Raw genomic sequence first — 27,131 nt, forward strand, 5'->3', positions numbered from 1 at the left:
AGATTCTATTTTTATAAAGATTATTCTGGCTCTCACCTCTAAAACTCAAAAGAAAAAATATCACAAAACCAACGAAAACTGTGGGAGGAATAATCATTTTTTTAGTGAAACTCATAGAACTTTCTTTTGTATATTATTATTCATGTTATTTTCAAATTGAGCTTGTGGGCTCCTAGACTTTGGTGGCATTCATTGACTGAGACAAGAACAGCTTTGGATGCTTATATCTATTAATATTTATACTTATTAAACGACTGATTACATGAATGACCGGTAATAAAAGACGACTAAAGTTAGTGTTTCTGAGTAGATTCGCAGTTAGATTTATTGAACCTGAATTATTGGTCCATCCTTTTTGGCTCTTGTCTTCTCAAGATTGTTTTCTAATGATAAATTAATTAAGGATTGGCATTACTTGAAGTTTTTCTTGTTATCACTTTCAGTCGCTGCTCTAAAATTTAAAACCCATAAAGTCAAAATTGGGACTTCGACTCCTATTATTAGTTGAATCATGTGTTATGAAAATTATCTCATAAACTTTTGCAGGTACATGTTTTTAGGCAATTCGATCTTGATCATTTTTGTGTTAATTAAATTATTGTCTCTTAAGTTACCGAGAGAATAATTTCCTATTACTAGTTACAATTTGAATGAAAAAAAAAAAAATAACTCTACAAAGATCTCCTATGATAATTGGTCATAAAACCGATATCATTCACATCCATTCTTTAAAATTATGAATAGTTTGTCTTCGCATATTATTCATATAAGCTTAATTGGTCTAGTCAGTTGACTATTCATATAAGAGAGAGACCAACAAAGAAACATGCAACAACTGTAGTTAGAGCCTGTTTGGATGGACTTATGTCTATAAGCTGCACTGTTTGCAGCTTATAAGCTAAAAAAAAATAAAAATTGGGGTAGTCTAACTTATGTTTTTGGCTTATAAGCTGTTTTCAGCTTATAAGCTGCTTTAGATAAGCTAAGTCAAATGAGCTCAATTATTTTTTTAAGCTTATTTTAAGTACAAAATGACTTTAAGCTGGTCAGCCAAACACTCAAAAAAATTGAAAACAGCTTATAAGCAACTTATAAGCCCATCCAAACGGGCACTTAATCTATTCCCCTTTTTCTCTCTTACTAAAACTATACATTAAAAAGACACTTCGCAATAAATATTGAAAATTTTTGGTCATTTAAGATGGTCCCCTTTCATTCTTAAAACTCCTTTCTGTTATAAAATAAAAACTATGAAGTAAATACACAGAAGAAATATGTAGAGAGAATATGTAGAGAGATATCAGATTATATTACTTCTGCTCTTTCAACATTGCATCTGTGCATCCTATTTATAGAAACAACAAGACATGGGATATTTTGAGATATTTTGGGATATTTTGAGATATTTCTAACTTAATGGATATCCACTAATTTGGGATATTTATAACACTCCCCCTTGGATGTCCATTAATAGATGATGTACCTCGTTAAAATCTTATTAAAAAAAAAACCCTGTGGGAAAAAGTCCTAATGAAGGAAAAAGAGTACACATATCTAGAAATACGCTTTGAGAGCTGCCTCATTAAAAACCTTACCAAGAAAACCCAATAGGACAAAACTTGGTTAAGGAAAAAAGAGTACAACGCGTATTTCACTCCCCCTGACGAAAACCAAGATTCAGATGTCGGAGTCTTTGCATTCCAATCTTGAATATCATCTTCTCAAGAGTTGAAGTTGGCAAAGATTTAGTGAACAAATCTGCAGGATTGTCACTTGAACGGATTTGTTGCACATCAATATCACCATTCTTCTGGAGATCATGTGTGAAAAATAACTTTGGTGAAATGTGTTTTGTTCTATCTCCTTTTATGAAACCTCCTTTTAATTGAGCTATGCATGCAGCATTATCTTCATATAATATTGTGGGTATTTTTGTATCACACTTCAAGCCACATCTTTCTCTGATGAAATGTATCACTGATCTCAACCACACACATTCTCTACTTGCTTCATGAATAGCGATTATCTCAGCATGATTTGAAGAAGTAGCAACAATGGACTGCTTGGTCGATCGCCATGATATAGCAGTACCTCCGCATGTAAACAGATAGCCCGTTTGAGATCGAGCTTTATGTGGATCAGATAAATAACCTACATCTGCATAACCAACAAGATCTGTACTACCTTTGTTAGTATAAAACAGACCCATATCGCTAGTTCCCTTCAGATATCGCAATATATGCTTAATCCTGTTCCAATGCCTCCGTGTAGGAGAAGAGTTATATCTTGCTAGCAAATTAACAGAAAATACTATGTCAGGTCTTGTAGCATTAGCAAGATACATAAGTGCACCTATTGCACTAAGATATGGTACTTCAGTACCAAGTAGCTCTTCGTTTTCTTCCTGAGGTCGGAACGGATCTTTGCTCACTTCAAGTGAGCGAACAACCATAGGAGTACTTAAAGGATGCGCATTGTCCATGTAAAACCGATTTAAAACTTTCTCAGTATAGGCAGATTGATGTATAAAGATCCCTTTTTCGAAATGTTCAATTTGCAGACCAAGACAGAGTTTTGTCTTTCCGAGATCTTTCATCTCAAATTCTTTCTTCAAATATTCAATCGCCTTTTGGAGCTCTTCTGGAGTTCCAACGAGGTTTATGTCATCAACATAAACAGCAAGTATAATGAACCTTGATTTTGTTTTCTTAATAAAAACACATGGACAAATGGCATCATTTATATATCCTTCATTTATCAAGTACTCACTTAGGCGATTATACCACATACGCCCTGATTGTTTTAAACCATATAATGATCTGTGTAATCTGATTGAATACATTTCCCGAGACTTTAAACCAAATGCTTCAGGCATTTTATATCCTTCAGGAATTTTCATATAAATTTCATCAAGTAAGCCACATAGGCCGTGACAGCATCCATCAGTATAAATAATGTGACATCTTCTGTTGTTTGGACTGCTGGCCCAATAAACATTACGTTTACCAAGATGCATCATTTTACTTGGTAATTATTCTACGTCAACATGCTTTAAGAGACATAGAAATCAAATCCTCACGACCTTATACAATATTGCGCGCTATATTGTATATTGTCGACAAGATATCATGTTGTATCGGTTCGCAATTCGACATAACTTACTGAGATCTCATCACTTCATTATTTTCAGGTACCTGAACCTCCCATAAGGTTTATGAAGTGTTATGTCGTAGCTCTTCAAGAGCACATTGCCTCCTTATTATGATCATTCGCTCCTCCCTTTTTCAAGGATTATTATATTTGGAACCGATTGGTCTACCATGCTCCATGCACGCTATAGACTTTGTCCTTCAGGGACATTAAGAGCATTTTGCAGATAAAATATGAAATAGTTGGGTCAGCAAATGCTTCCAGCATTTGATTTGAATTATCTGAGGATCATACTGATGATAATTCACAACATATTTCTTAGCTGCTTATTATCTCCCCCTAATTTTAGTGACATATGTCCCCATTTTCTTTGGAAAAATCCATCTGTGTGCATCATGATATATCCATTAATCATGTACCGCACATCAAATGCTAAAAGATGGAAATATCTAGTTCCTGACCCTGAACCAAATATGAGGGGAGAATTTATCAAAATTTAATGATCTGAAGCATACAAGTGCTGTTGTATGCAATATATCATACTCAGACCAACATCTGAAACTCTGTTCTCATAAGCAATTGTTTAGCTGTATTATGGAGGCATCCAATGCCAAACCAACTTAGATATAAACCAGCATTATCAAGATGATTGTCTTGATTACATATTCTGAAAATTGTGCTTCCAACTCAATTATTTTGAGCAAGCAACTTTGTAAATGTCAAACTACCAGTTGACAATAAACATACATGTGAATGTCTTAAATAGATGCATCTATTTAAGACATCACATTGCAGGTGAAGGGGCCCACATTCACCTTTTATATTTTTCAGAATTTTGGGGATTCAGTCCCAACATTAGCTGGTGTAATCAACTTACATGAGAACAAGCAACACAAACAAATTCTTGAAGAATCTTCTAGTTCTTCAATATGTTTTTAATACTCAATTAGCACATCAGATTTAAATCAGGACGATCAAAATGGTCTTGTCAACTGATAAAATTATCTGTACCCGTAAACTTCAAGTTTACTATGACGAGTGCTATTTCTTTTAATAAACTTCTGGTTTACTATTGCATGAAATTTTATGTCAAAACTTCTGGTTTATTGTGACATGCGATCTCATCATGCTCGGGTAACGCTTTACACACGTGACCCTACCCGTAATAAGTTGGAGATATTCAATCTTCCAATCATCTGTAGTCTCAATATGATGACCATTTTTCTCGCTAGTAAACTTCAGGTTTACTATAATTTATTTTCCGATCGAAATAATTATGATCTCTGATAAATGGTGCTATCACATATAGCCTCTTCGAGAGACTTCAATTTATCTATCATAATCAGATATTATTTGGACACTACTAGTGTCCTGATACTTGTAAATAAATAATTAGCTCTTCTGGAGCCTTTGATCATTAATTTCTATTACCAAATATTTCTTAAATACTTTTGGTACCATGAAAATAAATTTCGACACTACTGGTGTCACGAAATAAACATTGAATTCTAAACTTCAATATTTCAAACATCTCCTTCAGGGAGATTCATCATTAACATCTGAGCATTTTGTATCAAAGAGGCAACCACATAGTTATTAATTCCTTCAGGGGAAAATACATTAATTGGTATTTCCTTCGAGGAAATCAATAACAACTAACCATAATGTATTAATGTGGTTATAGCAGAACCATTCTACTCTGCTCCCTTTTCCTTAGAATGATACTTTAATATGTTTCGACGTACGACAGGTACGTATAGCAATGTCTGAATTTCATACCACAAAAATATAACATCTACATTCCTTGTATTTTATCCCTCCAGGAGATAAGTTGTGGTATTTGTTCATTCACTTCGGGGAATGAAACCTGATTATTTAAATGTGCTTGAAATACGATGCTCATCAATAGCTCGTTATTTTGCTCAAACACAAGAAGACATTGCTTCAGAATATTTCTCAGATATTTTGGTAATTATTTCTGCTTCAGGAGTAAAGTTTCAGAGTTTTACTGCTTCGGGAGTAAAGTTTCAAGTTTTACCACTTCGGAAGTAAAGTTTAAAGGTTGACTAATTCAGGAGTAAATTTCTGAATTCTACTACTTCGGGAGTAGCTTTCAAAGTTGTACTATTTCAGGAGTAGAATTAAAAGCCTTACTACTTCAGGAGTAAAATACATAGGCTTACTACTTCTGGAGTAGAATTCAAAGTTTGCTACTCGTGGAGCAAAATTATGAGTTTAGTACTTCGAGAGAAAAGCAAAATTATTCAGAATATTTCTTCTCAATTATTCTAGCTCTTCTGGAGATGAATCATGATATTTTCACAATCAAATGCACGTTTATATTTATAGGTGTTACGACATACTATCACATTCATTTCAGAGAATGGATCTGTACTTGCAACATTTATCAAAAGTTTTAATTCTTCAGGAATAAAACATAATTATCTGAACGTGCCTTAAGCATATCCAATCGTGATAGCTTACAGCCTCTTTTAAGATATTGCTACTTCAGGAGCAAATCGAGGCATACATATAATGTGGAGAATTTTTCTCTAACACATCTTCAACCATAAACACAATAAGCCCGTAAAATATTACCACTTCTGGTGTTCACGGATATAAACTCATTTAATCAATTCATATTTGCGAACTAACCTTCCAGTAGAATATTGGCATAAGGCCTTCAGCAACTTCGAGGCTTTCAAAGTATTTGCTCAAGATGGTTGAGACTCGTGCTGATAACGTGTTATAAAATAAAAACTATGAAGTAAATACACAGAAGAAATATGTAGAGAGAATATGTAGAGAGATATCAGATTATATTACTTCTGCTCTTTCAACATTGCATCTGTGCATCCTATTTATAGAAGCAACAGGACATGGGATATTTTGAGATATTTTGGGATATTTTGAGATATTTCTAACTTAATGGATATCCACTAATTTGAGATATTTATAACACTTTCCCCTTTCTCTTTATTTCGTTATACAAGATTTAACGAAAAAATCCACCCAATTTCTCTCACCGTTTTTTCCCTCCTTTCACCGTAACTCTTTTCAATGTGAATCTTTGAAACATATATTCATCGAAAGTTAATGACAGGACTGAGAAGCACACAATATCTAGGAAAAACTTTTGCCCAATACTTCAACTTCGTTCCCATTTCTTAAAATTTCTTCTTGTTGGATTTGTTTCAACCGTTCCACTTCACTCATCCATTCAGTCAAATCTCTTCCGTACAGGAAACTGCCCACGACTTTCAGAGCCAAGGGGAGTCCACCAGTATGCTTTATCACTTGAGCTGAGAGATCTTCAAATTTCGTGCTTGGATGTTTGTTCTTGAAGGCGTACTGTTTAAAGAGTTGTAAACTTTCATCTTCACTTAATGTTCTCATTCTGTATATCTTTTCCACATCATGCTTAGGAGCAAGTGTTTGTCTTTAGTTGTTATGATGATTCTACTTCCGGGACCAAACCATTCACGCTTCCCAGCTAAAGCATCTAACCGATCCATGTGATCAACATCATCAAGAACTAGAAGAACATTTTTGTACCGTAGTCTCTGTTTTAGCATATTAGCTCCTTCAAATATATTGTTGATCCTTAGGTCTTTTATGACAAGGATCTCCGAAAGAAGTATCTCTTGCAATCGCTCTAGGCCATGTTTTGATGAACGGTCTCCAACGTCATGAAGAAAACATGAACCTTCAAACTTACTCCGAATATTATCATAAATGACTCTCACTAGAGTTGTCTTCCCCACTCCGCCTATTCCCAATATCCCAAGGAAGCAAACTTCAGCAGACCCGACCTGAAGCATTTTATACACTTCTTGCATGTGTGACTCCATTCCAACTAGATCTTCAGTGTTACTTGCATGTATCTGTCCACCCAATTTAGCGATTATATCTTCCACAATTTGCTTTATGACTCCAGCTTCATGCCTGAATACCACAAATGTCTTAAAAATTCTGTTTGTCGCGTGGTAAAAACTTCATTTATAGAAAATACTTTTGTCTGTACAACATTGTGGTTTAAAAACAATTCTCTCCTTTTCATGATATGTAGCATGGATCTAGTCTTAGTGTGGAAATGAACATATATGCCAGCCTACTTACAATTTGAATAGGGAATTTCATGTGTTACTTTTACAGATTATTTTCTACCGATCTCCTATAGAAAATAAGTCATAGCTAAAGTAACATTTATAATGGATTACAAAACTAAATCTACCTAGTCTAATGGCCCTTGTGATGCCAAATAGAAATGATCCAAGAATTTAGTGAGTAATGAACAATTATCAGGATGAGATTGGTTTCATGATACTTGCGCATTGGCAGTATTTGGCAAATCCCAGCCGGATAAATTAGCAGCTTCCTCCAATGCTGACCTCCATTTTTGCACCTTCTTATCCTTTAAGCAGCCACTGGCTTCGTGATTGCTAAATGCTTCTCCAAAGCTAGACTTTTGTTTCCTCACTGTTGATGGATCTACATCATATAGAACACCGGAAGGACAATTTGTCCTTTTTGTTTGTTGCATTCCATGATCTTTGTTAATTCATCTAAACACCATGTTGAACTAGCATAGTTTTTGGAAAAAATGATCAAGACTATCCTTGACTCTTCGATCGCTCTCATAAGATCTGGTGAAATGGACTTGCCTCTCTCTTAACTTCTCATCATCTTTGAAGGTATGAATACCCTTCTGTTGCAGAGCAACATACAGATGGTCAACAAATGTTTTGCGTACATCTTCGCCTCTAAAACTTAAGAAAACATCGTAATCCACCGAAAAGTATGATTAGGGGAAGTAGAGGAAGAAGAAGAGCTCTTCTCCGTCATTCTTGTGGTCTGAAAAAGTAAATGAACAACAATCTTGCTTCAAAAAATAAGCTGGAGAAGAGGAAAGGAACTGGGCTAGCTAGCTCTATGATAAGTAATTAACAATTATACTTAGGACTCTGATTAATATCTAACTAGCACCAACTCTTATTTTGGCAGAGGTGCTTCACTATTACAATAATTATATACGCAGGACAAAAGGTGGCAATATACTAATTGAAACTGCATCCAAATTATTGTATATTAGTCATCTTCCAGGAAACCAAGTGTATTGAAGAAAATATTGAGGAAGTCAGTCAACAAATGAATATTTAAAGCAAGCACTAGGCAGCATGAATTTAGCACATGGAGACAACTAACCATTTTGCAGTATTGTTTAATATGACTTCATTGAAGTCGGCAGCTTTCAGTTTGACTATCTTTTTTTATTCACAATAAGACCTCGTTAAGATTTTCCCTTACAAAATGAAATTAGCGGACTGGTAAGAGGGCGTTATTGATGACGTAGGTAAATCAAAACAACATAATTCTTCTATGCAGTAAAAATCTCTATCTATCAAGAGAAAACAACAACGGCAGAAAAAAGAACACAAATTTCAGTTACACTATCAGCCTTACTTTTTGCTCGTCTCCTATCAAAACGGTTTCAACCAAGCAATTGAGCTGTCTGCTGAGATCTTCACCAATGTGAAGTTTATTCAAGAGAAGAAATTGACAGGCAAGTAGTTTAAGGAGATTAGTCAAGTCACTGGGAAGTGTGTACTTTTATGCAGTGCGCTTCTTGGAGGATCAAACATATCAGACTGACTCGGGAATGGTCACTGAAAAATATTTCCCCAAGTTTTTATACGTAAACCACTTGGGAATCTCTGATCCGGAGCCGCAAATATTGAATTCACAAATATATCTTGGGTCTGCTCTGAAGGGAAGTCTTGGCGTAACTGGTAAAGTTGCTGCCATGTGACCAGGAGGTCACGGGTTCGAGCTGTGGAAAAAGACTCTTGCAAAAAAGCAAGGTAAGGCTGCGTACACTAGAAACTTGTGGTCCGACCCTTCCCCGGACCCCGCGTATAGCGGGAGCTTAGTGCACCGGACTGCCCATTTTTTATCTTGGGTCTGCTCTATTAAAGGAATTAACTTGTCTTTAAGTTCCTTTGTATTGGATCTTATCATAGGCCTTCTAGAAGCTCCCAAGGCTTGGTTATTGATCTTTAATAGGTTTCCATGGATGCTATCATCAGCACCACGAAGAGAACATTGTCCAACGTAAACTCGGCGCAACATTGGATATTTGACTAATTTATCTCTGCTCTCCAAAGATGTACATTCATCGGCATGCACCTCTTCTATACATTGAGGAAGCTCTGGAAAACTCACAAGCTTCCTACAGCCAACTAATTCAAGGCGTATGAGTCTGGTAAGACCACTGATGCTTGGAGCTGGAATATTGGTAAAATTGTTACCACTAAGATTCAATTCCACCAAAGATGATAAGCACCCAAGATTACATAGGGCGCCTCCATCTGAGATATTGCAGTAACTAATATCCAACGTTGTCAATGAACAAAGACTCGATAAATGAGAAATAATTAGACCCATGGAGTTTTGGCCTTTTCCTGGAAGCCAAGAGGAGAAGATTGAGCTGCCTACTTGTAAACCCAAAGCATTAAATCCACTAAAAGATAAGTGCTTAAGGTTCTTTAGCAGAGAAATAGAGGAGGGAATTGTTCGGATGGCTGTGCCATCACAGTGGAGCTCCTCTAAAACCACTAAAAGTCCCACGTCATCTGATAGTCTTTCGAGTCTTGAGCACCCCGATAGAGCAAGTCTTCTTAGACACTTCAATCTAAAAATACTGCTTGGAAGATTCTCAAGATGCTTGCAGTAACTTAGATTTATCAAACTAACTCCTGAAAGGTTCTCAATTGATGCGGGTAGTTCTCTTAAAGCAGTTCCTTCCAAGTACAGTTCTGATAAACAATTCATTTTTTCTTTTATCTCTGGGAATGTTTTGAGTTTTAAGCAGCCTGATAGGATCAAAACCTCAAGACTTTCCAGTTGAATACTCTTCGGTAAGGTCTTTAAATTTCTGCAGTTCTTCAGATTCAGCAGCACTAGCTTTCCAAGATCTTTAACAGAAAATTTGATTTCTACCAAACTTGTACACTCCTCAAGAACCAACCTTTCAAGATTAGGGGTACCTGAGAAATCTGGGGTCCTTATTAGCTTCTGTGAATGGCTAAGGTTGATGTACTTCAAATTCCATAGAACCTGTCACAACGAAACAAAAAACAATAGAGGAAAAGAAAAGCCTAAAGTTGGTATTTGAACAAATATCAGTCATTTTCATCGATCCAACCAACCTATAGGAAAATTAATGGGTAAGTTAATATCAACCTTAGAGACTTTCCATAGTTGTATGATGCGGCTATTTTTCAATTTCAAACCAACAAGCAGCTCTCCCTGAAAGCTAATTGGCATATTTTTTGAAGGATATCTGTGCCAATCAAGCCACCTCAACTCACCAGGAAGAAAATCAGGACCCTGACAAACAGATGCATTCTTGAGTTTTAGAAACCTTAGTCTGGTCATCTGCATGAAGGCTGTGCGAATAACATTAATTTCTTCTGTATTGGTCAAGTTCAGTGATATGCCTTCAATGTTTTCTGTGCCCTGATTAGCAAGAATAAAGGTGGATAAAAAAGGAGAAGAAAAACAAGAAAAATAAGGGAATTGATGTATATAACGCTACCGCGCCATATTATTGCTTGCACAGATTATGTAAGAATTCATATTTTTGCAAAAAACTTACCATATTTCTTGTAAGTACATGAGAAATATCTTTGGACATCCACAACCTACTATATCTTCTTGGATTATCGGAAGCTTCTCGACAAACAATGTGCCAGCCCATTTCTTGAATCAATTGGTGCACTAAAATTCGACCTTTTGAGATAGTAATCAAAGATTTCTCCATGAGAACTTTTATGCCGATAACAGGGCTGAAATTATAACTCTCAAGTATTCTCGTCACTGCAGTTTTCTTCTTCCCTGTGAAGAAACACACAATGTCTAAGAATATCTTTTGTTCAATGTTGTTGAGTCCATTGAAACTTAGTTCGAGTTGCTTCAGTATTTCATCTTCAGGTAGTTGGTTCAATCGTTCCACTTCACTTCTCCACTCAGCCAAATCTCTTCCATACAAGAAGCTGCCCAAGACCTTCAAAGCCAAGGGGAGTCCAGCAGTATACCTTATCACTTGAGCTGAGAGATCCATGAATTCCTTTTTATGATAATTTTTCTTGAAAGCATACAGTTTAAAAAGCTGCAAACTTTCATCTTCATTTAACGCTCTCGTTCTATATATCTTTTCCACCTCATGCTTAACAAGCAAGTGTTTGTCCTTAGTTGTTATGATGACTCTACTTCCGGGACCAAACCATTCCCGCTCACCAGCTAAAGCGTATAACTGATCTATGTGATCAACATCATCAAGAACAAGAAGAACCTTTTTGCATTGTAGTCTTTGTTTTTGCATATTAGCTCCTTCATATAAATTGTTGATCCTTAGATCTTTTAGGAAAAGGATCTCAGAAAGAAGTATCTCCTGCAAGCACTTCAGGCCCTGTTTTGTTGAACGGTCTCTAACTTCATGAAGAAAACATGCACCTTCAAATTGACCCCGAATATTATCATAAATAACTCTCGCTAGAGTTGTCTTCCCCACTCCGCTCATACCCCATATTCCAACGAAACGAACTCCACCATACCCGACCTGAAGCATTTTATACACTTTTTGCAGGTGTGACTCCATCCCAACAAGATTTTCAGCATTGCTTGCATGTGTCTGTCCACCCAATTTAGCCATTATATCTTCCACAATTTGCTTTACGACTCTAGCTTCATGCCTGCATACCACAAAGGATATCTTAAAAATCTGTTTTATGGCATAGTAAAAACTTCACTTATCAAAAAAGCTTTTCTTTTGTTCTACAAGGATAAGTAATCTCTCAGACAATAACTTGCCTAAATCTCAATTAAGCTGGATTTTCTCTTTCCCAACTTGATCTAAATGAAGTTTTCACAGATTTAGATGCTCATTTCCTACTTAAGATTCCCAAACAATTCAGTTGAGACATCTATCAAACAATTGTAGACATATTTTAACATTGGCAGTGATACTTACGCATTGTCAGTATTTGGCAAATCCCAGCCAGATAAATTAGCTGCTTCCTCCAATGCTGCTCTCCATTTTTGCACCTTGAAACAGTCTTCATGGTTTCTAAATGCTTCTCCAAAGCTTTTTTTTTGTTTCCTCACTGTTGATGGATCTACATCATAAAACACTGGAAGGACAATTTGTCCTTTTACATTCTTGCACTCCATGATCTTTGTTAATTCATCTAAACACCATGTTGAATTAGCATAGCTTTCGGAGAATATAATCAAAGCTATCCTTGACTCTTCAATTGCTTTCACAAGGTCAGGTGAAATGGACTTGCCTTTCTCTAATTTCTCATCATCTTTGAAGGTATGAATTCCCTTTTGTTGCAGAGCAACGTACAGATGATCAACAAAAGTTTTGCGTACATCTTCACCTCTAAAGCTCAAGAAAACATCATAACTCCATGGAATAAGAGGAGAAACCTGCAAAGAGCTTTTCTGTTGATTCATTCTTGCGGCTGAAAAAGTAAATGATCAAACAAAACTTGGCACTAATATTTTGTTACTTAATTCGTCTCAAGGCAAATTTGTGATCTAATTGAGGACAATAAAACAAGAAGCTAGTAGAGGAAAGGAAGTAACCAACTATATTACTAAAAGTTTTATGGCGGGTGAGGCACAAATATGACTTGGCATGTGAGGAGATTATTTTTTGAAAAAGTAGTGTGTGGGCCTCATTTCTGTTACCCATCAGGTTGTTTCTCTTTTGCCTCTATCCTGAAACCAGGGCACCCTTTGCTTTTGACAAGTGTTTTGTGGGTACCCTTGTCAGCACTCTCTCTCTCTCTTTTTGCTTCATTTCCTCAAATTCTCCAATCCTCTTTTGTATTTTGTCTCCACTTCTCTTTTCATAGTCTTGCTTTTCTTTTATCAAAATCAAATAGACGTAAATGGATTAATATTAATCCAGATTTTTTTCTGTGTTCCCTAAAAAATTTTAAAAGATGGATAAATTTTTATAAAGTTATATAATTATAACTTTTTTGATGGATTATCTATCACCTATCGAAAGGTTAAAAAATTGGGTCAAGTCGGTCCTCTGTTAATTGGATTCGTACTTGTTAGATTAAAAATAAAATAAAAAGTTAAAATGTAGAGTGAAAATTTATCACTAATTGAAAGGTTGGGTTTTCGAGCAATTTTGACTTTCTTTTAGTAAGGTGAAATTTTTTGTGATTTTCTTGTTTGGAAAATATAGTTATGTGACTTTAATTTGGTGAAGACTATCTTAGTTACTATTTGGACAGTCAAAGATATTTTCTCTGATGATAATTTTTTCAAATACTTTCTAAATATTTTCGATAGTTTTTTTAAATGCTTTCTAAATATTTTGAATTGTTAACTATTGTGACTTATAATACTTTTTATGTAGTTTCTAAATATGTAATTTTATTTCAAAAAAAATAAAATTTTTACGTCTGAATTTACAACGATTATTAGTTAGTTTGACCCTCAAAATTCGAATCAAGACAATCTTTTAGAGACGGAGGGAATAGTTTTATTGTCGCATTGGTGTCTACCGGTGAATATCGCAAATATAAATTTTGTGTGAGTTTCTTATTCAAAATTTATCTTTTTGAGGTCCTTTGGGGTTTGATTTAATTGTTTGAAATGTGAAATGAAAACTTTCACATATTTAAATTTTTGTTCTGGAGTACAAGGATTTCTTTTTCCTTGTTGTTTTGGTTGAGGAGTACATGGATTAATGGCAAAAGAAAGAGCCAACCATATGAATTTGTGAAAGGACAGAAGAGTATATGAATAAAGAAAGGTAGATGAATAAATAATAATGATATCGATCCATTTGTTTGATAGGACTATAAGAAAGAGCGTGAAAATTTAAGAAAAGAGAGAAATAATTGATAATTTCTCCGAATAAAAAAAAGTGTTCACTTAGTCTTTATTTCTTGGGTAAAAAAAAGTGTCCACTTATTAAATCAAGAAATAATTTACCTTATCTTTCCAGATTTACCCCTATTAAGTGTTATGTGATCAAGTCCCAATGTCCATTTAATTAGAGATAATTTAGTCAATTTACATATTTTTTTTTTGGAGTGAATAATTTTTTAAGGAATGTGTAAATGACTAAATGAATTCTTTTTTTATCCGGAAGGAGTATAAAATAGCGAAGAGCCGTTGCACAAAAGAAAGGAAAAAACCAAATAGTGAACTGCAAAGAGAAGAATGGAATGTGAGTCTTTGATTGCTTGGAAAGTGGGATCTACATCAGTCCATTTGTCAATCAAGCAAATGCCTCACACAAGTATGATTTGGCATTCCTCGTAAAAAATTTTCTATATCACAATATTAACGCATGCCAGTGGTTATAAGAGGACTCTGAATAATATATATGTATTCATAAATATGCAGAGTGAAGGCTTAATAAAACGCACTATTCAAGTCTGAAGGTGTCTACGTTATTATCATTATACGCGGCAAAATTAAATGTGTGGTAGATTGAGTTGAATGTTCTAAAATTGAAATTAGAGGAAGTCAAGTTAAGTTGACAAAGTTGGTGGTGATGACCCAATTATAATTAAAACTAGATGTTGTCTTCTTCAAAACCATCTAGATGATTGATTGACTAAACCTACAAATTAATGAATCTGCTAACAAACTTGTCATAAATAGGTCGAATGACTCTAAATTCAAAGAAAGATTTTATTTTTGGTCAAAGTATAAATAGGGATTAAAAGAAAAGAATCTTTCTATTTAGAAATTAGAATCTTTTGTTTGACAATTTTTTTGGAGCCACAACACGGGGTCTCAACTCTCAATATTAAGTATGAATCATAGTTTAAATATTTATTAATTTATTTTGTGTTCCAAATATTAGAAAAATATATGACAAAGTAAAACTATCTCTGACAAGATAACAAACTCATTTTCTATAATCATTTACTATAAGAAGTCACACACTCACACTCAGGAAATGCAAGAAATAAGTGCATGAACGATCTTTCAACTACAATTAACCATTTGTGGGAATGGTTGAATATATTAACTTTCTTATGGATTTAATTAACTTATACATTGACATTGTAAATTCTTTTATATTAATAGTATATTTTATCTTTTGTGTTTTGGTGTTTGTCTAAAAGGAAGTTTTTATATTGATTCGGAACACACGAATTATTTTGTTAGTTATGTAAAACAATAACAGATACTCTATAATATTTGCTACACTTTCAGTGCATAGAACTCAAACCACTATGTTCGGTCTTTAGCGAATCCAAAAATGTTTAATTTTCCAAATTTTTTTATATATATTTTTCATTTAATGAAACGGCCAGCTTTTTGCTCCCCAGGCTTCTGTTATGATCATATATGTCACGACCCAGCCCCGTGGGCCGCGACTGGTGCCCTACTTGGACACCCAGACAGACAAACATATCAAATCGTAACACACTTATCCAAATCAAATCACAAACAGATAGCATATACGGCCATAATTACTATATGCCGTCTCAAACTATATCAAATTGTTCAAACACATCTCAACGCAACCGTATGCAGATATATATGTACGCCGACAAGGCTTTATTTCAGATTTAGGTAATTTCCAGAAACATTTCGGCAGAGTTTCCTTTGTTTTACGGACTATCCAATATACCCTGCACGCAGAAAATACCAACAAAAGCCACACAGGGCTAACCAAGCAATATATAAACATATGCGGACCGGCCGCCTCGGCGTATAGGATCGCCCAAACGACATGTACATACATCCATACAGAAAGACCCTAACCCACAAACATGTCCACAGACCTCTAAACAGACCGACAGAATCATATGACGGGACAGGGCCCCGCCGTACCCCTGAACAAATACATATATACATAGCGAACAAATGTATACCAAAATGTGTGCTCTGAAATGAGAAGAGCACTCCAAACAGCAGAAGAGGATGTCCTAAATGGGTAGATCACCAAACTGTGCGTCTGTACCTGCGGGCATGAAACGCAGCCCCCCGAAGAAAGGGGGTCAGTACGAAATATGTACTGAGTATGCAAAGCAGAATATACAGAAAACAAACCTGAGACATAAACGAAGCAGAAGTGCCGAACATAAGTACAAATCCAATCATATCAAAATGTTTAGTTTCAAACATGTAAGTCATGCATAGGGTACAGAAGAATATGGTCGCCCTCCCGTCGATGGCGCCATAACACAGCATAACACCAGAAAGTTTCAAATCTCCGTATCCCCGTCACATATCACATCACAACATAACGCCATACACAGCATAACACCAAATATATGTGGAACCCGACCCTCATTAGCGAATAGCTCGGAGAACCATAACACAACATAACTTCGGAGTATATCAAAGTGCGCACGATAACAGAACCGGCCCGGGAACCGGCGAAAGATATAACAGAACGCACGAGTAGAGTCGTGAGTAGTCATATGCATAAAATCATTATCATAAATTCAAACATAAGTAAAAATGATCATATTTGAAAATCGAAATAATAGTCTTAACAAATTCTTTCCAAAGTTTCCAAATTTCATAAAGGAAAGTCGCGGGACCCACGGGTGGGTATTTACCCGAGTCGGGCCCGCCTATAGAAAACATACATATCTTATGTCATATAGACTTCTACAAAAATATTTGAGTAATCCGAGCATATTTGTGAAAGGTATGGCATTCCAAAAATTACGAACTTCTTTAAAGTGAACCCTTTTTATGCAAAATTCGGAAAACGATTATTTCAAAGACATAAGGGTTCATATTTCATCAAATCATACATAAGAGTGCCAAAGAACATATACGAATCAAAACATGCTCGGATTTCGGATTTGGAATTTCCTTAAGGCTCTAATTTAGCCTATGTAAAACTAAGACATGCCAAAAAGAAAGGAGGTTACTTTACATACCTCGTACGCACTCCAAGCTAGCCGATCTAAAGTTAATCCCAATCTACGCCTCGGGCTCCTCAAGGTCTACAAATATGCCAACGAATATCCAATATTAACCATAGGCACTTAAGCAATTATTCATTCCAAACTAACTCTAAATCCTATGGAAAATTCGGCAGCATTTCCCCTGTAAATAGGCCATCCCGAGAATTTAACTCGCTCAAAATCAACAACAACAACCACAATAACCAACCTAGCAACTCCAATAACCAATCCGAAAGACAATATTACATTAATACTCTCTTTTTCATCATTCGACAACTTTCCAAATATTCCATTAATGGCTTACCTTCAAGCCAACATCAACGCCTATACATTCAAATACTAACCCAAACCCATACTAACAACATTCAAGAACATTCTAAACAATTCACATAATATTTCCAACGATCCAACAATTTCTCCAAATTGGGCCGAAAACAGCCCCAAAACCGAGAGCAGCCCCTTTACCACATTCCTCATTTTCAAGTCAGGATTTGTATCAACAATCTACACTATAACGATATAATTCTCATAAATATAAAGATTGCATTAATTTCACAAAATTTTCCAAATCAGTCCGCAATATTCACCATATCAATTTGGGACATTAAACTCTCATTTCCAAACTAGAATTCATAACGACGACAACTAAAACACTAAGCGATATTGATTCATCCTTTGCCAAACATTGGGGCTATACACGGCCACACTACACACATATACATATATTAATGATTTGTATTCTCTTCTCCACTCTACAACAATCAAACATGCTACAAATTTTTTTTTTATTCATTAACCCAATCACACCCCCATTTACACGGCTAACTCCCCAAGCACACAACCCACTTCCAACATACGATATTTCACCAATTTCATCCATATTAACATACCACAATATGCATAAAACATTTATATCCCATAAAACAATAGAAATTTTTACCTTTGTTCTTTACTCCACAAGAAAGTTAGGGTTTGCGATTTACAAAAAAGGATGGTTTGATCGCTCCAATAATGCTTCCACGCTACTTAGGGACCTCCAAATAGTGGGTTAACACCAAGGAATTATTTTTGGGAAGGCTAGAAATGAGGTTGGATTTTTCTCCTCTTGGCCGTGAATAGTGACGCCGTGAACAGTGTGTCGTGAACAGTTCCGCCGTCGTGAACAGTCCGGTGTGAACAGTAGCCGCCGTGAACAGTTCCGGCGTCGTGAACAGTGACCGAACTTCTCTCTCTCTCTCTCTAGTTTGAGAGCTTCTCTCACTAACTCTATTTTGATGGATGAATTTTGTGAATGAAATGGTGTATTATGAGTCATCTTATGACCATATATATGTAGCCCATAACATTGACACATGTCCCACTAATTTACTTGGTTAACTTTAATTAATCAATATGTGCCACTTAATAACTTAATCATAGTTAAATAAATCTCTAATCTCCACTAATATTTTCATACTAGTTGAAACTTATAAACACTCGTGCACTCATTAAAATTGAGAATTAAAAGTTCCTATTACATATCCCAAAATAATCCCGTCCTTAACTTATGTCGATTAACTTATGAATAATTTGACGTATAAAAATACGGGGTATAACATTCTTCCCCCCTTTAGAACATTCGTCCTCGAATGTTAAACTGGTCTTGAACTCCCAATACTTACTCAAGTGTTCTCTTATTTAATTATGCTCCTCACGTGCCTCTTTCATTGGTTGATTCGCTTTAATCCATTATAACGTACTCCAGGTCTTTACATAGTCATTCCTGTAATATTTCCTCTTTCTGTTGCTTCCCGAGGTAATAATTCCACGTCATTGCCTTCACTCTCCTCTTACTTTGCTGTCCGTTGTCAGTTGTATTGCGAGCTCTTCCGTTGAAATATTACTTTCTTCCTTGTGCGCTTAGTCTTAACTTGACTCCTTCTTCTTCCAATTAATCCTCCTCTTCCTGTGTTCGCTTTCACTTTTGTTACCACTTGACTTTTATCCTAAATTTTCCCTATAGAACTTTGTAAGTCTTTCTTATTTTATATTTGCTTTCCCGTTTCACACTAATCACATCATATCCTCTAGTTACTTCCTTGCTAGGCTTCACTCACTTCTATAACAATCCTTATGGTTTTCATATTACATCCTGCGGACTAGGCGTACCTAACCCTTCACCTTTTCTGATTGATCTTGCCCCATCGGTATAAACTTTCAAGGCACATTATGAACCTATATTTCATTCTCCTTTTTACTTATTCCCGGAAAAATTTGGGCAGAGGTTCCTCTGTATTTCTTACTATTCCAAAACCTGTACACAGAAAATACCAACCATGCCTCACAGGGCCAACACATATACGTATTTATATATCATATCATATCACATCGTAGCCACACAGGGCTAATAATTACAAATAAAAGTATACAGATGTCGAGACTTACCTCACATGCCCACCTCAAACGACACCGGTGACATTTCCCGGTTTATTTTCTTTTCAACCTTCAACTTTATATTTCCATCATACTTCAAGTAACTTCTCCATTACACCTCTTTCGCACCATTACTTACCTGCGCACTGTGTAGCTTCCCATATCATCAATCACTGTCTTCTGTCGATACCGTTCTTCGGCTGAAATCAAGGGTTAGTAACAAAAGGGAATTCATTTCCTACGGCTGGCTCTATCGCACGATCTAAGATCCAAAGAAAGGTAACATCCTAAATGTCCTGTAGCCTCCTGTTTATAGATGTGGTGCACAACACACCGATAAACAAGACTCTACTAGACACGGTCTGTAGACATTCCGAGGACAAACCGCTCTGATACCACTTCTGTCACGACCCAGCCCCGTGGGCCGCGACTGGTGCCCTACTTGGACACCCAGACAGACAAACATATCAAATCGTAACACACTTATCCAAATCAAATCACAAACAGATAGCATATACGGCCATAATTACTATATGCCGTCTCAAACTATATCAAATTGTTCAAACACATCTCAACGCAACCGTATGCAGATATATATGTACGCCGACAAGGCTTTATTTCAGATTTAGGTAATTTCCAGAAACATTTCGGCAGAGTTTCCTTTGTTTTACGGACTATCCAATATACCCTGCACGCAGAAAATACCAACAAAAGCCACACAGGGCTAACCAAGCAATATATAAACATATGCGGACCGGCCGCCTCGGCGTATAGGATCGCCCAAACGACATGTACATACATCCATACAGAAAGACCCTAACCCACAAACATGTCCACAGACCTCTAAACAGACCGATAGAATCATATGACGGGACAGGGCCCCGCCGTACCCCTGAACAAATACATATATACATAGCGAACAAATGTATACCAAAATGTGTGCTCTGAAATGAGAAGAGCACTCCAAACAGCAGAAGAGGATGTCCTAAATGGGTAGATCACCAAACTGTGCGTCTGTACCTGCGGGCATGAAACGCAGCCCCCCGAAGAAAGGGGGTCAGTACGAAATATGTACTGAGTATGCAAAGCAGAATATACAGAAAACAAACCTGAGACATAAACGAAGCAGAAGTGCCGAACATAAGTACAAATCCAATCATATCAAAATGTTTAGTTTCAAACATGTAAGTCATGCATAGGGTACAGAAGAATATGGTCGCCCTCCCGTCGATGGCGCCATAACACAGCATAACACCAGAAAGTTTCAAATCTCCGTATCCCCGTCACATATCACATCACAACATAACGCCATACACAGCATAACACCAAATATATGTGGAACCCGACCCTCATTAGCGAGTAGCTCGGAGAACCATAACACAACATAACTTCGGAGTATATCAAAGTGCGCACGATAACAGAACCGGCCCGGGAACCGGCGAAAGATATAACAGAACGCACGAGTAGAGTCGTGAGTAGTCATATGCATAAAATCATTATCATAAATTCAAACATAAGTAAAAATGATCATATTTGAAAATCGAAATAATAGTCTTAACAAATTCTTTCCAAAGTTTCCAAATTTCATAAAGGAAAGTCGCGGGACCCACGGGTGGGTATTTACCCGAGTCGGGCCCGCCTATAGAAAACATACATATCTTATGTCATATAGACTTCTACAAAAATATTTGAGTAATCCGAGCATATTTGTGAAAGGTATGGCATTCCAAAAATTACGAACTTCTTTAAAGTGAACCCTTTTTATGCAAAATTCGGAAAACGATTATTTCAAAGACATAAGGGTTCATATTTCATCAAATCATACATAAGAGTGCCAAAGAACATATACGAATCAAAACATGCTCGGATTTCGGATTTGGAATTTCCTTAAGGCTCTAATTTAGCCTATGTAAAACTAAGACATGCCAAAAAGAAAGGAGGTTACTTTACATACCTCGTACGCACTCCAAGCTAGCCGATCTAAAGTTAATCCCAATCTACGCCTCGGGCTCCTCAAGGTCTACAAATATGCCAACGAATATCCAATATTAACCATAGGCACTTAAGCAATTATTCATTCCAAACTAACTCTAAATCCTATGGAAAATTCGGCAGCATTTCCCCTGTAAATAGGCCATCCCGAGAATTTAACTCGCTCAAAATCAACAACAACAACCACAATAACCAACCTAGCAACTCCAATAACCAATCCGAAAGACAATATTACATTAATACTCTCTTTTTCATCATTCGACAACTTTCCAAATATTCCATTAATGGCTTACCTTCAAGCCAACATCAACGCCTATACATTCAAATACTAACCCAAACCCATACTAACAACATTCAAGAACATTCTAAACAATTCACATAATATTTCCAACGATCCAACAATTTCTCCAAATTGGGCCGAAAACAGCCCCAAAACCGAGAGCAGCCCCTTTACCACATTCCTCATTTTCAAGTCATGATTTGTATCAACAATCTACACTATAACGATATAATTCTCATAAATATAAAGATTGCATTAATTTCACAAAATTCTCCAAATCAGTCCGCAATATTCACCATATCAATTTGGGACATTAAACTCTCATTTCCAAACTAGAATTCATAACGACGACAACTAAAACACTAAGCGATATTGATTCATCCTTTGCCAAACATTGGGGCTATACACGGCCACACTACACACATATACATATATTAATGATTTGTATTCTCTTCTCCACTCTACAACAATCAAACATGCTACAAATTTTTTTTTTATTCATTAACCCAATCACACCCCCATTTACACGGCTAACTCCCCAAGCACACAACCCACTTCCAACATACGATATTTCACCAATTTCATCCATATTAACATACCACAATATGCATAAAACATTTATATCCCATAAAACAATAGAAATTTTTACCTTTGTTCTTTACTCCACAAGAAAGTTAGGGTTTGCGATTTACAAAAATGGATGGTTTGATCGCTCCAATAATGCTTCCACGCTACTTAGGGACCTCCAAATAGTGGGTTAACACCAAGGAATTATTTTTGGGAAGGCTAGAAATGAGGTTGGATTTTTCTCCTCTTGGCCGTGAATAGTGACGCCGTGAACAGTGTGTCGTGAACAGTTCCGCCGTCGTGAACAGTCCGGTGTGAACAGTAGCCGCCGTGAACAGTTCCGGCGTCGTGAACAGTGACCGAACTTCTCTCTCTCTCTCTCTAGTTTGAGAGCTTCTCTCACTAACTCTATTTTGATGGATGAATTTTGTGAATGAAATGGTGTATTATGAGTCATCTTATGACCATATATATGTAGCCCATAACATTGACACATGTCCCACTAATTTACTTGGTTAACTTTAATTAATCAATATGTGTCACTTAATAACTTAATCATAGTTAAATAAATCTCTAATCTCCACTAATATTTTCATACTAGTTGAAACTTATAAACACTCGTGCACTCATTAAAATTGAGAATTAAAAGTTCCTATTACATATCCCAAAATAATCCCGTCCTTAACTTATGTCGATTAACTTATGAATAATTTGACGTATAAAAATACGGGGTATAACATTCTTCCCCCCTTTAGAACATTCGTCCTCGAATGTTAAACTGGTCTTGAACTCCCAATACTTACTCAAGTGTTCTCTTATTTAATTATGCTCCTCACGTGCCTCTTTCATTGGTTGATTCGCTTTAATCCATTATAACGTACTCCAGGTCTTTACATAGTCATTCCTGTAATATTTCCTCTTTCTGTTGCTTCCCGAGGTAATAATTCCACGTCATTGCCTTCACTCTCCTCTTACTTTGCTGTCCGTTGTCAGTTGTATTGCGAGCTCTTCCGTTGAAATATTACTTTCTTCCTTGTGCGCTTAGTCTTAACTTGACTCCTTCTTCTTCCAATTAATCCTCCTCTTCCTGTGTTCGCTTTCACTTTTGTTACCACTTGACTTTTATCCTAAATTTTCCCTATAGAACTTTGTAAGTCTTTCTTATTTTATATTTGCTTTCCCGTTTCACACTAATCACATCATATCCTCTAGTTACTTCCTTGCTAGGCTTCACTCACTTCTATAACAATCCTTATGGTTTTCATATTACATCCTGCGGACTAGGCGTACCTAACCCTTCACCTTTTCTGATTGATCTTGCCCCATCGGTATAAACTTTCAAGGCACATTATGAACCTATATTTCATTCTCCTTTTTACTTATTCCCGGAAAAATTTGGGCAGAGGTTCCTCTGTATTTCTTACTATTCCAAAACCTGTACACAGAAAATACCAACCATGCCTCACAGGGCCAACACATATACGTATTTATATATCATATCATATCACATCGTAGCCACACAGGGCTAATAATTACAAATAAAAGTATACAGATGTCGAGACTTACCTCACATGCCCACCTCAAACGACACCGGTGACATTTCCCGGTTTATTTTCTTTTCAACCTTCAACTTTATATTTCCATCATACTTCAAGTAACTTCTCCATTACACCTCTTTCGCACCATTACTTACCTGCGCACTGTGTAGCTTCCCATATCATCAATCACTGTCTTCTGTCGATACCGTTCTTCGGCTGAAATCAAGGGTTAGTAACAAAAGGGAATTCATTTCCTACGGCTGGCTCTATCGCACGATCTAAGATCCAAAGAAAGGTAACATCCTAAATGTCCTGTAGCCTCCTGTTTATAGATGTGGTGCACAACACACCGATAAACAAGACTCTACTAGACACGGTCTGTAGACATTCCGAGGACAAACCGCTCTGATACCACTTCTGTCACGACCCAGCCCCGTGGGCCGCGACTGGTGCCCTACTTGGACACCCAGACAGACAAACATATCAAATCGTAACACACTTATCCAACTCAAATCACAAACAGATAGCATATACGGCCATAATTACTATATGCCGTCTCAAACTATATCAAATTGTTCAAACACATCTCAACGCAACCGTATGCAGATATATATGTACGCCGACAAGGCTTTATTTCAGATTTAGGTAATTTCCAGAAACATTTCGGCAGAGTTTCCTTTGTTTTACGGACTATCCAATATACCCTGCACGCAGAAAATACCAACAAAAGCCACACAGGGCTAACCAAGCAATATATAAACATATGCGGACCGGCCGCCTCGGCGTATAGGATCGCCCAAACGACATGTACATACATCCATACAGAAAGACCCTAACCCACAAACATGTCCACAGACCTCTAAACAGACCGACAGAATCATATGACGGGACAGGGCCCCGCCGTACCCCTGAACAAATACATATATACATAGCGAACAAATGTATACCAAAATGTGTGCTCTGAAATGAGAAGAGCACTCCAAACAGCAGAAGAGGATGTCCTAAATGGGTAGATCACCAAACTGTGCGTCTGTACCTGCGGGCATGAAACGCAGCCCCCCGAAGAAAGGGGGTCAGTACGAAATATGTACTGAGTATGCAAAGCAGAATATACAGAAAACAAACCTGAGACATAAACGAAGCAGAAGTGCCGAACATAAGTACAAATCCAATCATATCAAAATGTTTAGTTTCAAACATGTAAGTCATGCATAGGGTACAGAAGAATATGGTCGCCCTCCCGTCGATGGCGCCATAACACAGCATAACACCAGAAAGTTTCAAATCTCCGTATCCCCGTCACATATCACATCACAACATAACGCCATACACAGCATAACACCAAATATATGTGGAACCCGACCCTCATTAGCGAGTAGCTCGGAGAACCATAACACAGCATAACTTCGGAGTATATCAAAGTGCGCACGATAACAGAACCGGCCCGGGAACCGGCGAAAGATATAACAGAACGCACGAGTAGAGTCGTGAGTAGTCATATGCATAAAATCATTATCATAAATTCAAACATAAGTAAAAATGATCATATTTGAAAATCGAAATAATAGTCTTAACAAATTCTTTCCAAAGTTTCCAAATTTCATAAAGGAAAGTCGCGGGACCCACGGGTGGGTATTTACCCGAGTCGGGCCCGCCTATAGAAAACATACATATCTTATGTCATATAGACTTCTACAAAAATATTTGAGTAATCCGAGCATATTTGTGAAAGGTATGGCATTCCAAAAATTACGAACTTCTTTAAAGTGAACCCTTTTTATGCAAAATTCGGAAAACGATTATTTCAAAGACATAAGGGTTCATATTTCATCAAATCATACATAAGAGTGCCAAAGAACATATACGAATCAAAACATGCTCGGATTTCGGATTTGGAATTTCCTTAAGGCTCTAATTTAGCCTATGTAAAACTAAGACATGCCAAAAAGAAAGGAGGTTACTTTACATACCTCGTACGCACTCCAAGCTAGCCGATCTAAAGTTAATCCCAATCTACGCCTCGGGCTCCTCAAGGTCTACAAATATGCCAACGAATATCCAATATTAACCATAGGCACTTAAGCAATTATTCATTCCAAACTAACTCTAAATCCTATGGAAAATTCGGCAGCATTTCCCCTGTAAATAGGCCATCCCGAGAATTTAACTCGCTCAAAATCAACAACAACAACCACAATAACCAACCTAGCAACTCCAATAACCAATCCGAAAGACAATATTACATTAATACTCTCTTTTTCATCATTCGACAACTTTCCAAATATTCCATTAATGGCTTACCTTCAAGCCAACATCAACGCCTATACATTCAAATACTAACCCAAACCCATACTAACAACATTCAAGAACATTCTAAACAATTCACATAATATTTCCAACGATCCAACAATTTCTCCAAATTGGGCCGAAAACAGCCCCAAAACCGAGAGCAGCCCCTTTACCACATTCCTCATTTTCAAGTCATGATTTGTATCAACAATCTACACTATAACGATATAATTCTCATAAATATAAAGATTGCATTAATTTCACAAAATTCTCCAAATCAGTCCGCAATATTCACCATATCAATTTGGGACATTAAACTCTCATTTCCAAACTAGAATTCATAACGACGACAACTAAAACACTAAGCGATATTGATTCATCCTTTGCCAAACATTGGGGCTATACACGGCCACACTACACACATATACATATATTAATGATTTGTATTCTCTTCTCCACTCTACAACAATCAAACATGCTACAAATTTTTTTTTTATTCATTAACCCAATCACACCCCCATTTACACGACTAACTCCCCAAGCACACAACCCACTTCCAACATACGATATTTCACCAATTTCATCCATATTAACATACCACAATATGCATAAAACAATAGAAATTTTTACCTTTGTTCTTTACTCCACAAGAAAGTTAGGGTTTGCGATTTACAAAAATGGATGGTTTGATCGCTCCAATAATGCTTCCACGCTACTTAGGGACCTCCAAATAGTGGGTTAACACCAAGGAATTATTTTTGGGAAGGCTAGAAATGAGGTTGGATTTTTCTCCTCTTGGCCGTGAATAGTGACGCCGTGAACAGTGTGTCGTGAACAGTTCCGCCGTCGTGAACAGTCCGGTGTGAACAGTAGCCGCCGTGAACAGTTCCGGCGTCGTGAACAGTGACCGAACTTCTCTCTCTCTCT

At 36.6% G+C, this 27,131-nt stretch overlaps 1 protein-coding gene and 1 pseudogene across 3 annotated transcripts; both read right to left on the reverse strand.

The window, feature by feature from the left end:
* Positions 1–5,769: 5,769 nt before the first annotated feature.
* Positions 5,770–7,693, reverse strand: LOC132625594 (disease resistance protein Roq1-like; annotated as a pseudogene).
* On the reverse strand, positions 7,233–12,946 carry LOC132625588 (TMV resistance protein N-like). Of its 3 annotated transcripts, none has more exons than XR_009576918.1 (5): positions 12,182–12,945; positions 10,808–11,903; positions 10,393–10,668; positions 8,614–10,266; positions 7,233–7,858 (listed from the first exon to the last, which is right to left on the reverse strand). XR_009576918.1 is itself a non-coding variant. In XM_060340200.1 (5 exons), exons 1-5 carry the CDS (start codon positions 12,667–12,669, stop codon positions 8,891–8,893), a joined length of 3,159 nt encoding a protein of 1,052 aa, XP_060196183.1. In that variant the 5' UTR covers positions 12,670–12,946; the 3' UTR covers positions 7,233–8,890. The 3 variants fall into 3 exon arrangements, 1 of the variants encoding a protein (XP_060196183.1); XR_009576917.1 differs by having other exon boundaries at positions 7,233–8,004; XM_060340200.1 differs by having other exon boundaries at positions 7,233–8,948; positions 9,026–10,266; positions 12,182–12,946.
* Between the last annotated feature and the right edge of the window lie 14,185 nt (positions 12,947–27,131).

Source organism: Lycium barbarum, unplaced genomic scaffold, assembly GCF_019175385.1.
Source record: "Lycium barbarum isolate Lr01 unplaced genomic scaffold, ASM1917538v2 unchr_scaffold_07, whole genome shotgun sequence".
Lineage (NCBI taxonomy): Eukaryota > Viridiplantae > Streptophyta > Magnoliopsida > Solanales > Solanaceae > Lycium > Lycium barbarum.

What these genes read in the sequence shown, in the direction of transcription:
- LOC132625588 (XM_060340200.1), bottom strand. Translation starts at nt 12,669, where the DNA reads ATGAATCAACAGAAAAGCTCTTTGCAGGTTTCTCCTCTTATTCCATGG. An exon ending in AACTATGGAAAGTCTCTAAG is followed by an intron (nt 10,267 to 10,392) that starts GTTGATATTAAC and finishes TCGTTGTGACAG; the next exon opens with GTTCTATGGAATTTGAAGTA. An exon ending in TCGGACCACAAGTTTCTAGT is followed by an intron (nt 8,949 to 9,025) that starts GTACGCAGCCTT and finishes GTCACATGGCAG; the next exon opens with CAACTTTACCAGTTACGCCA.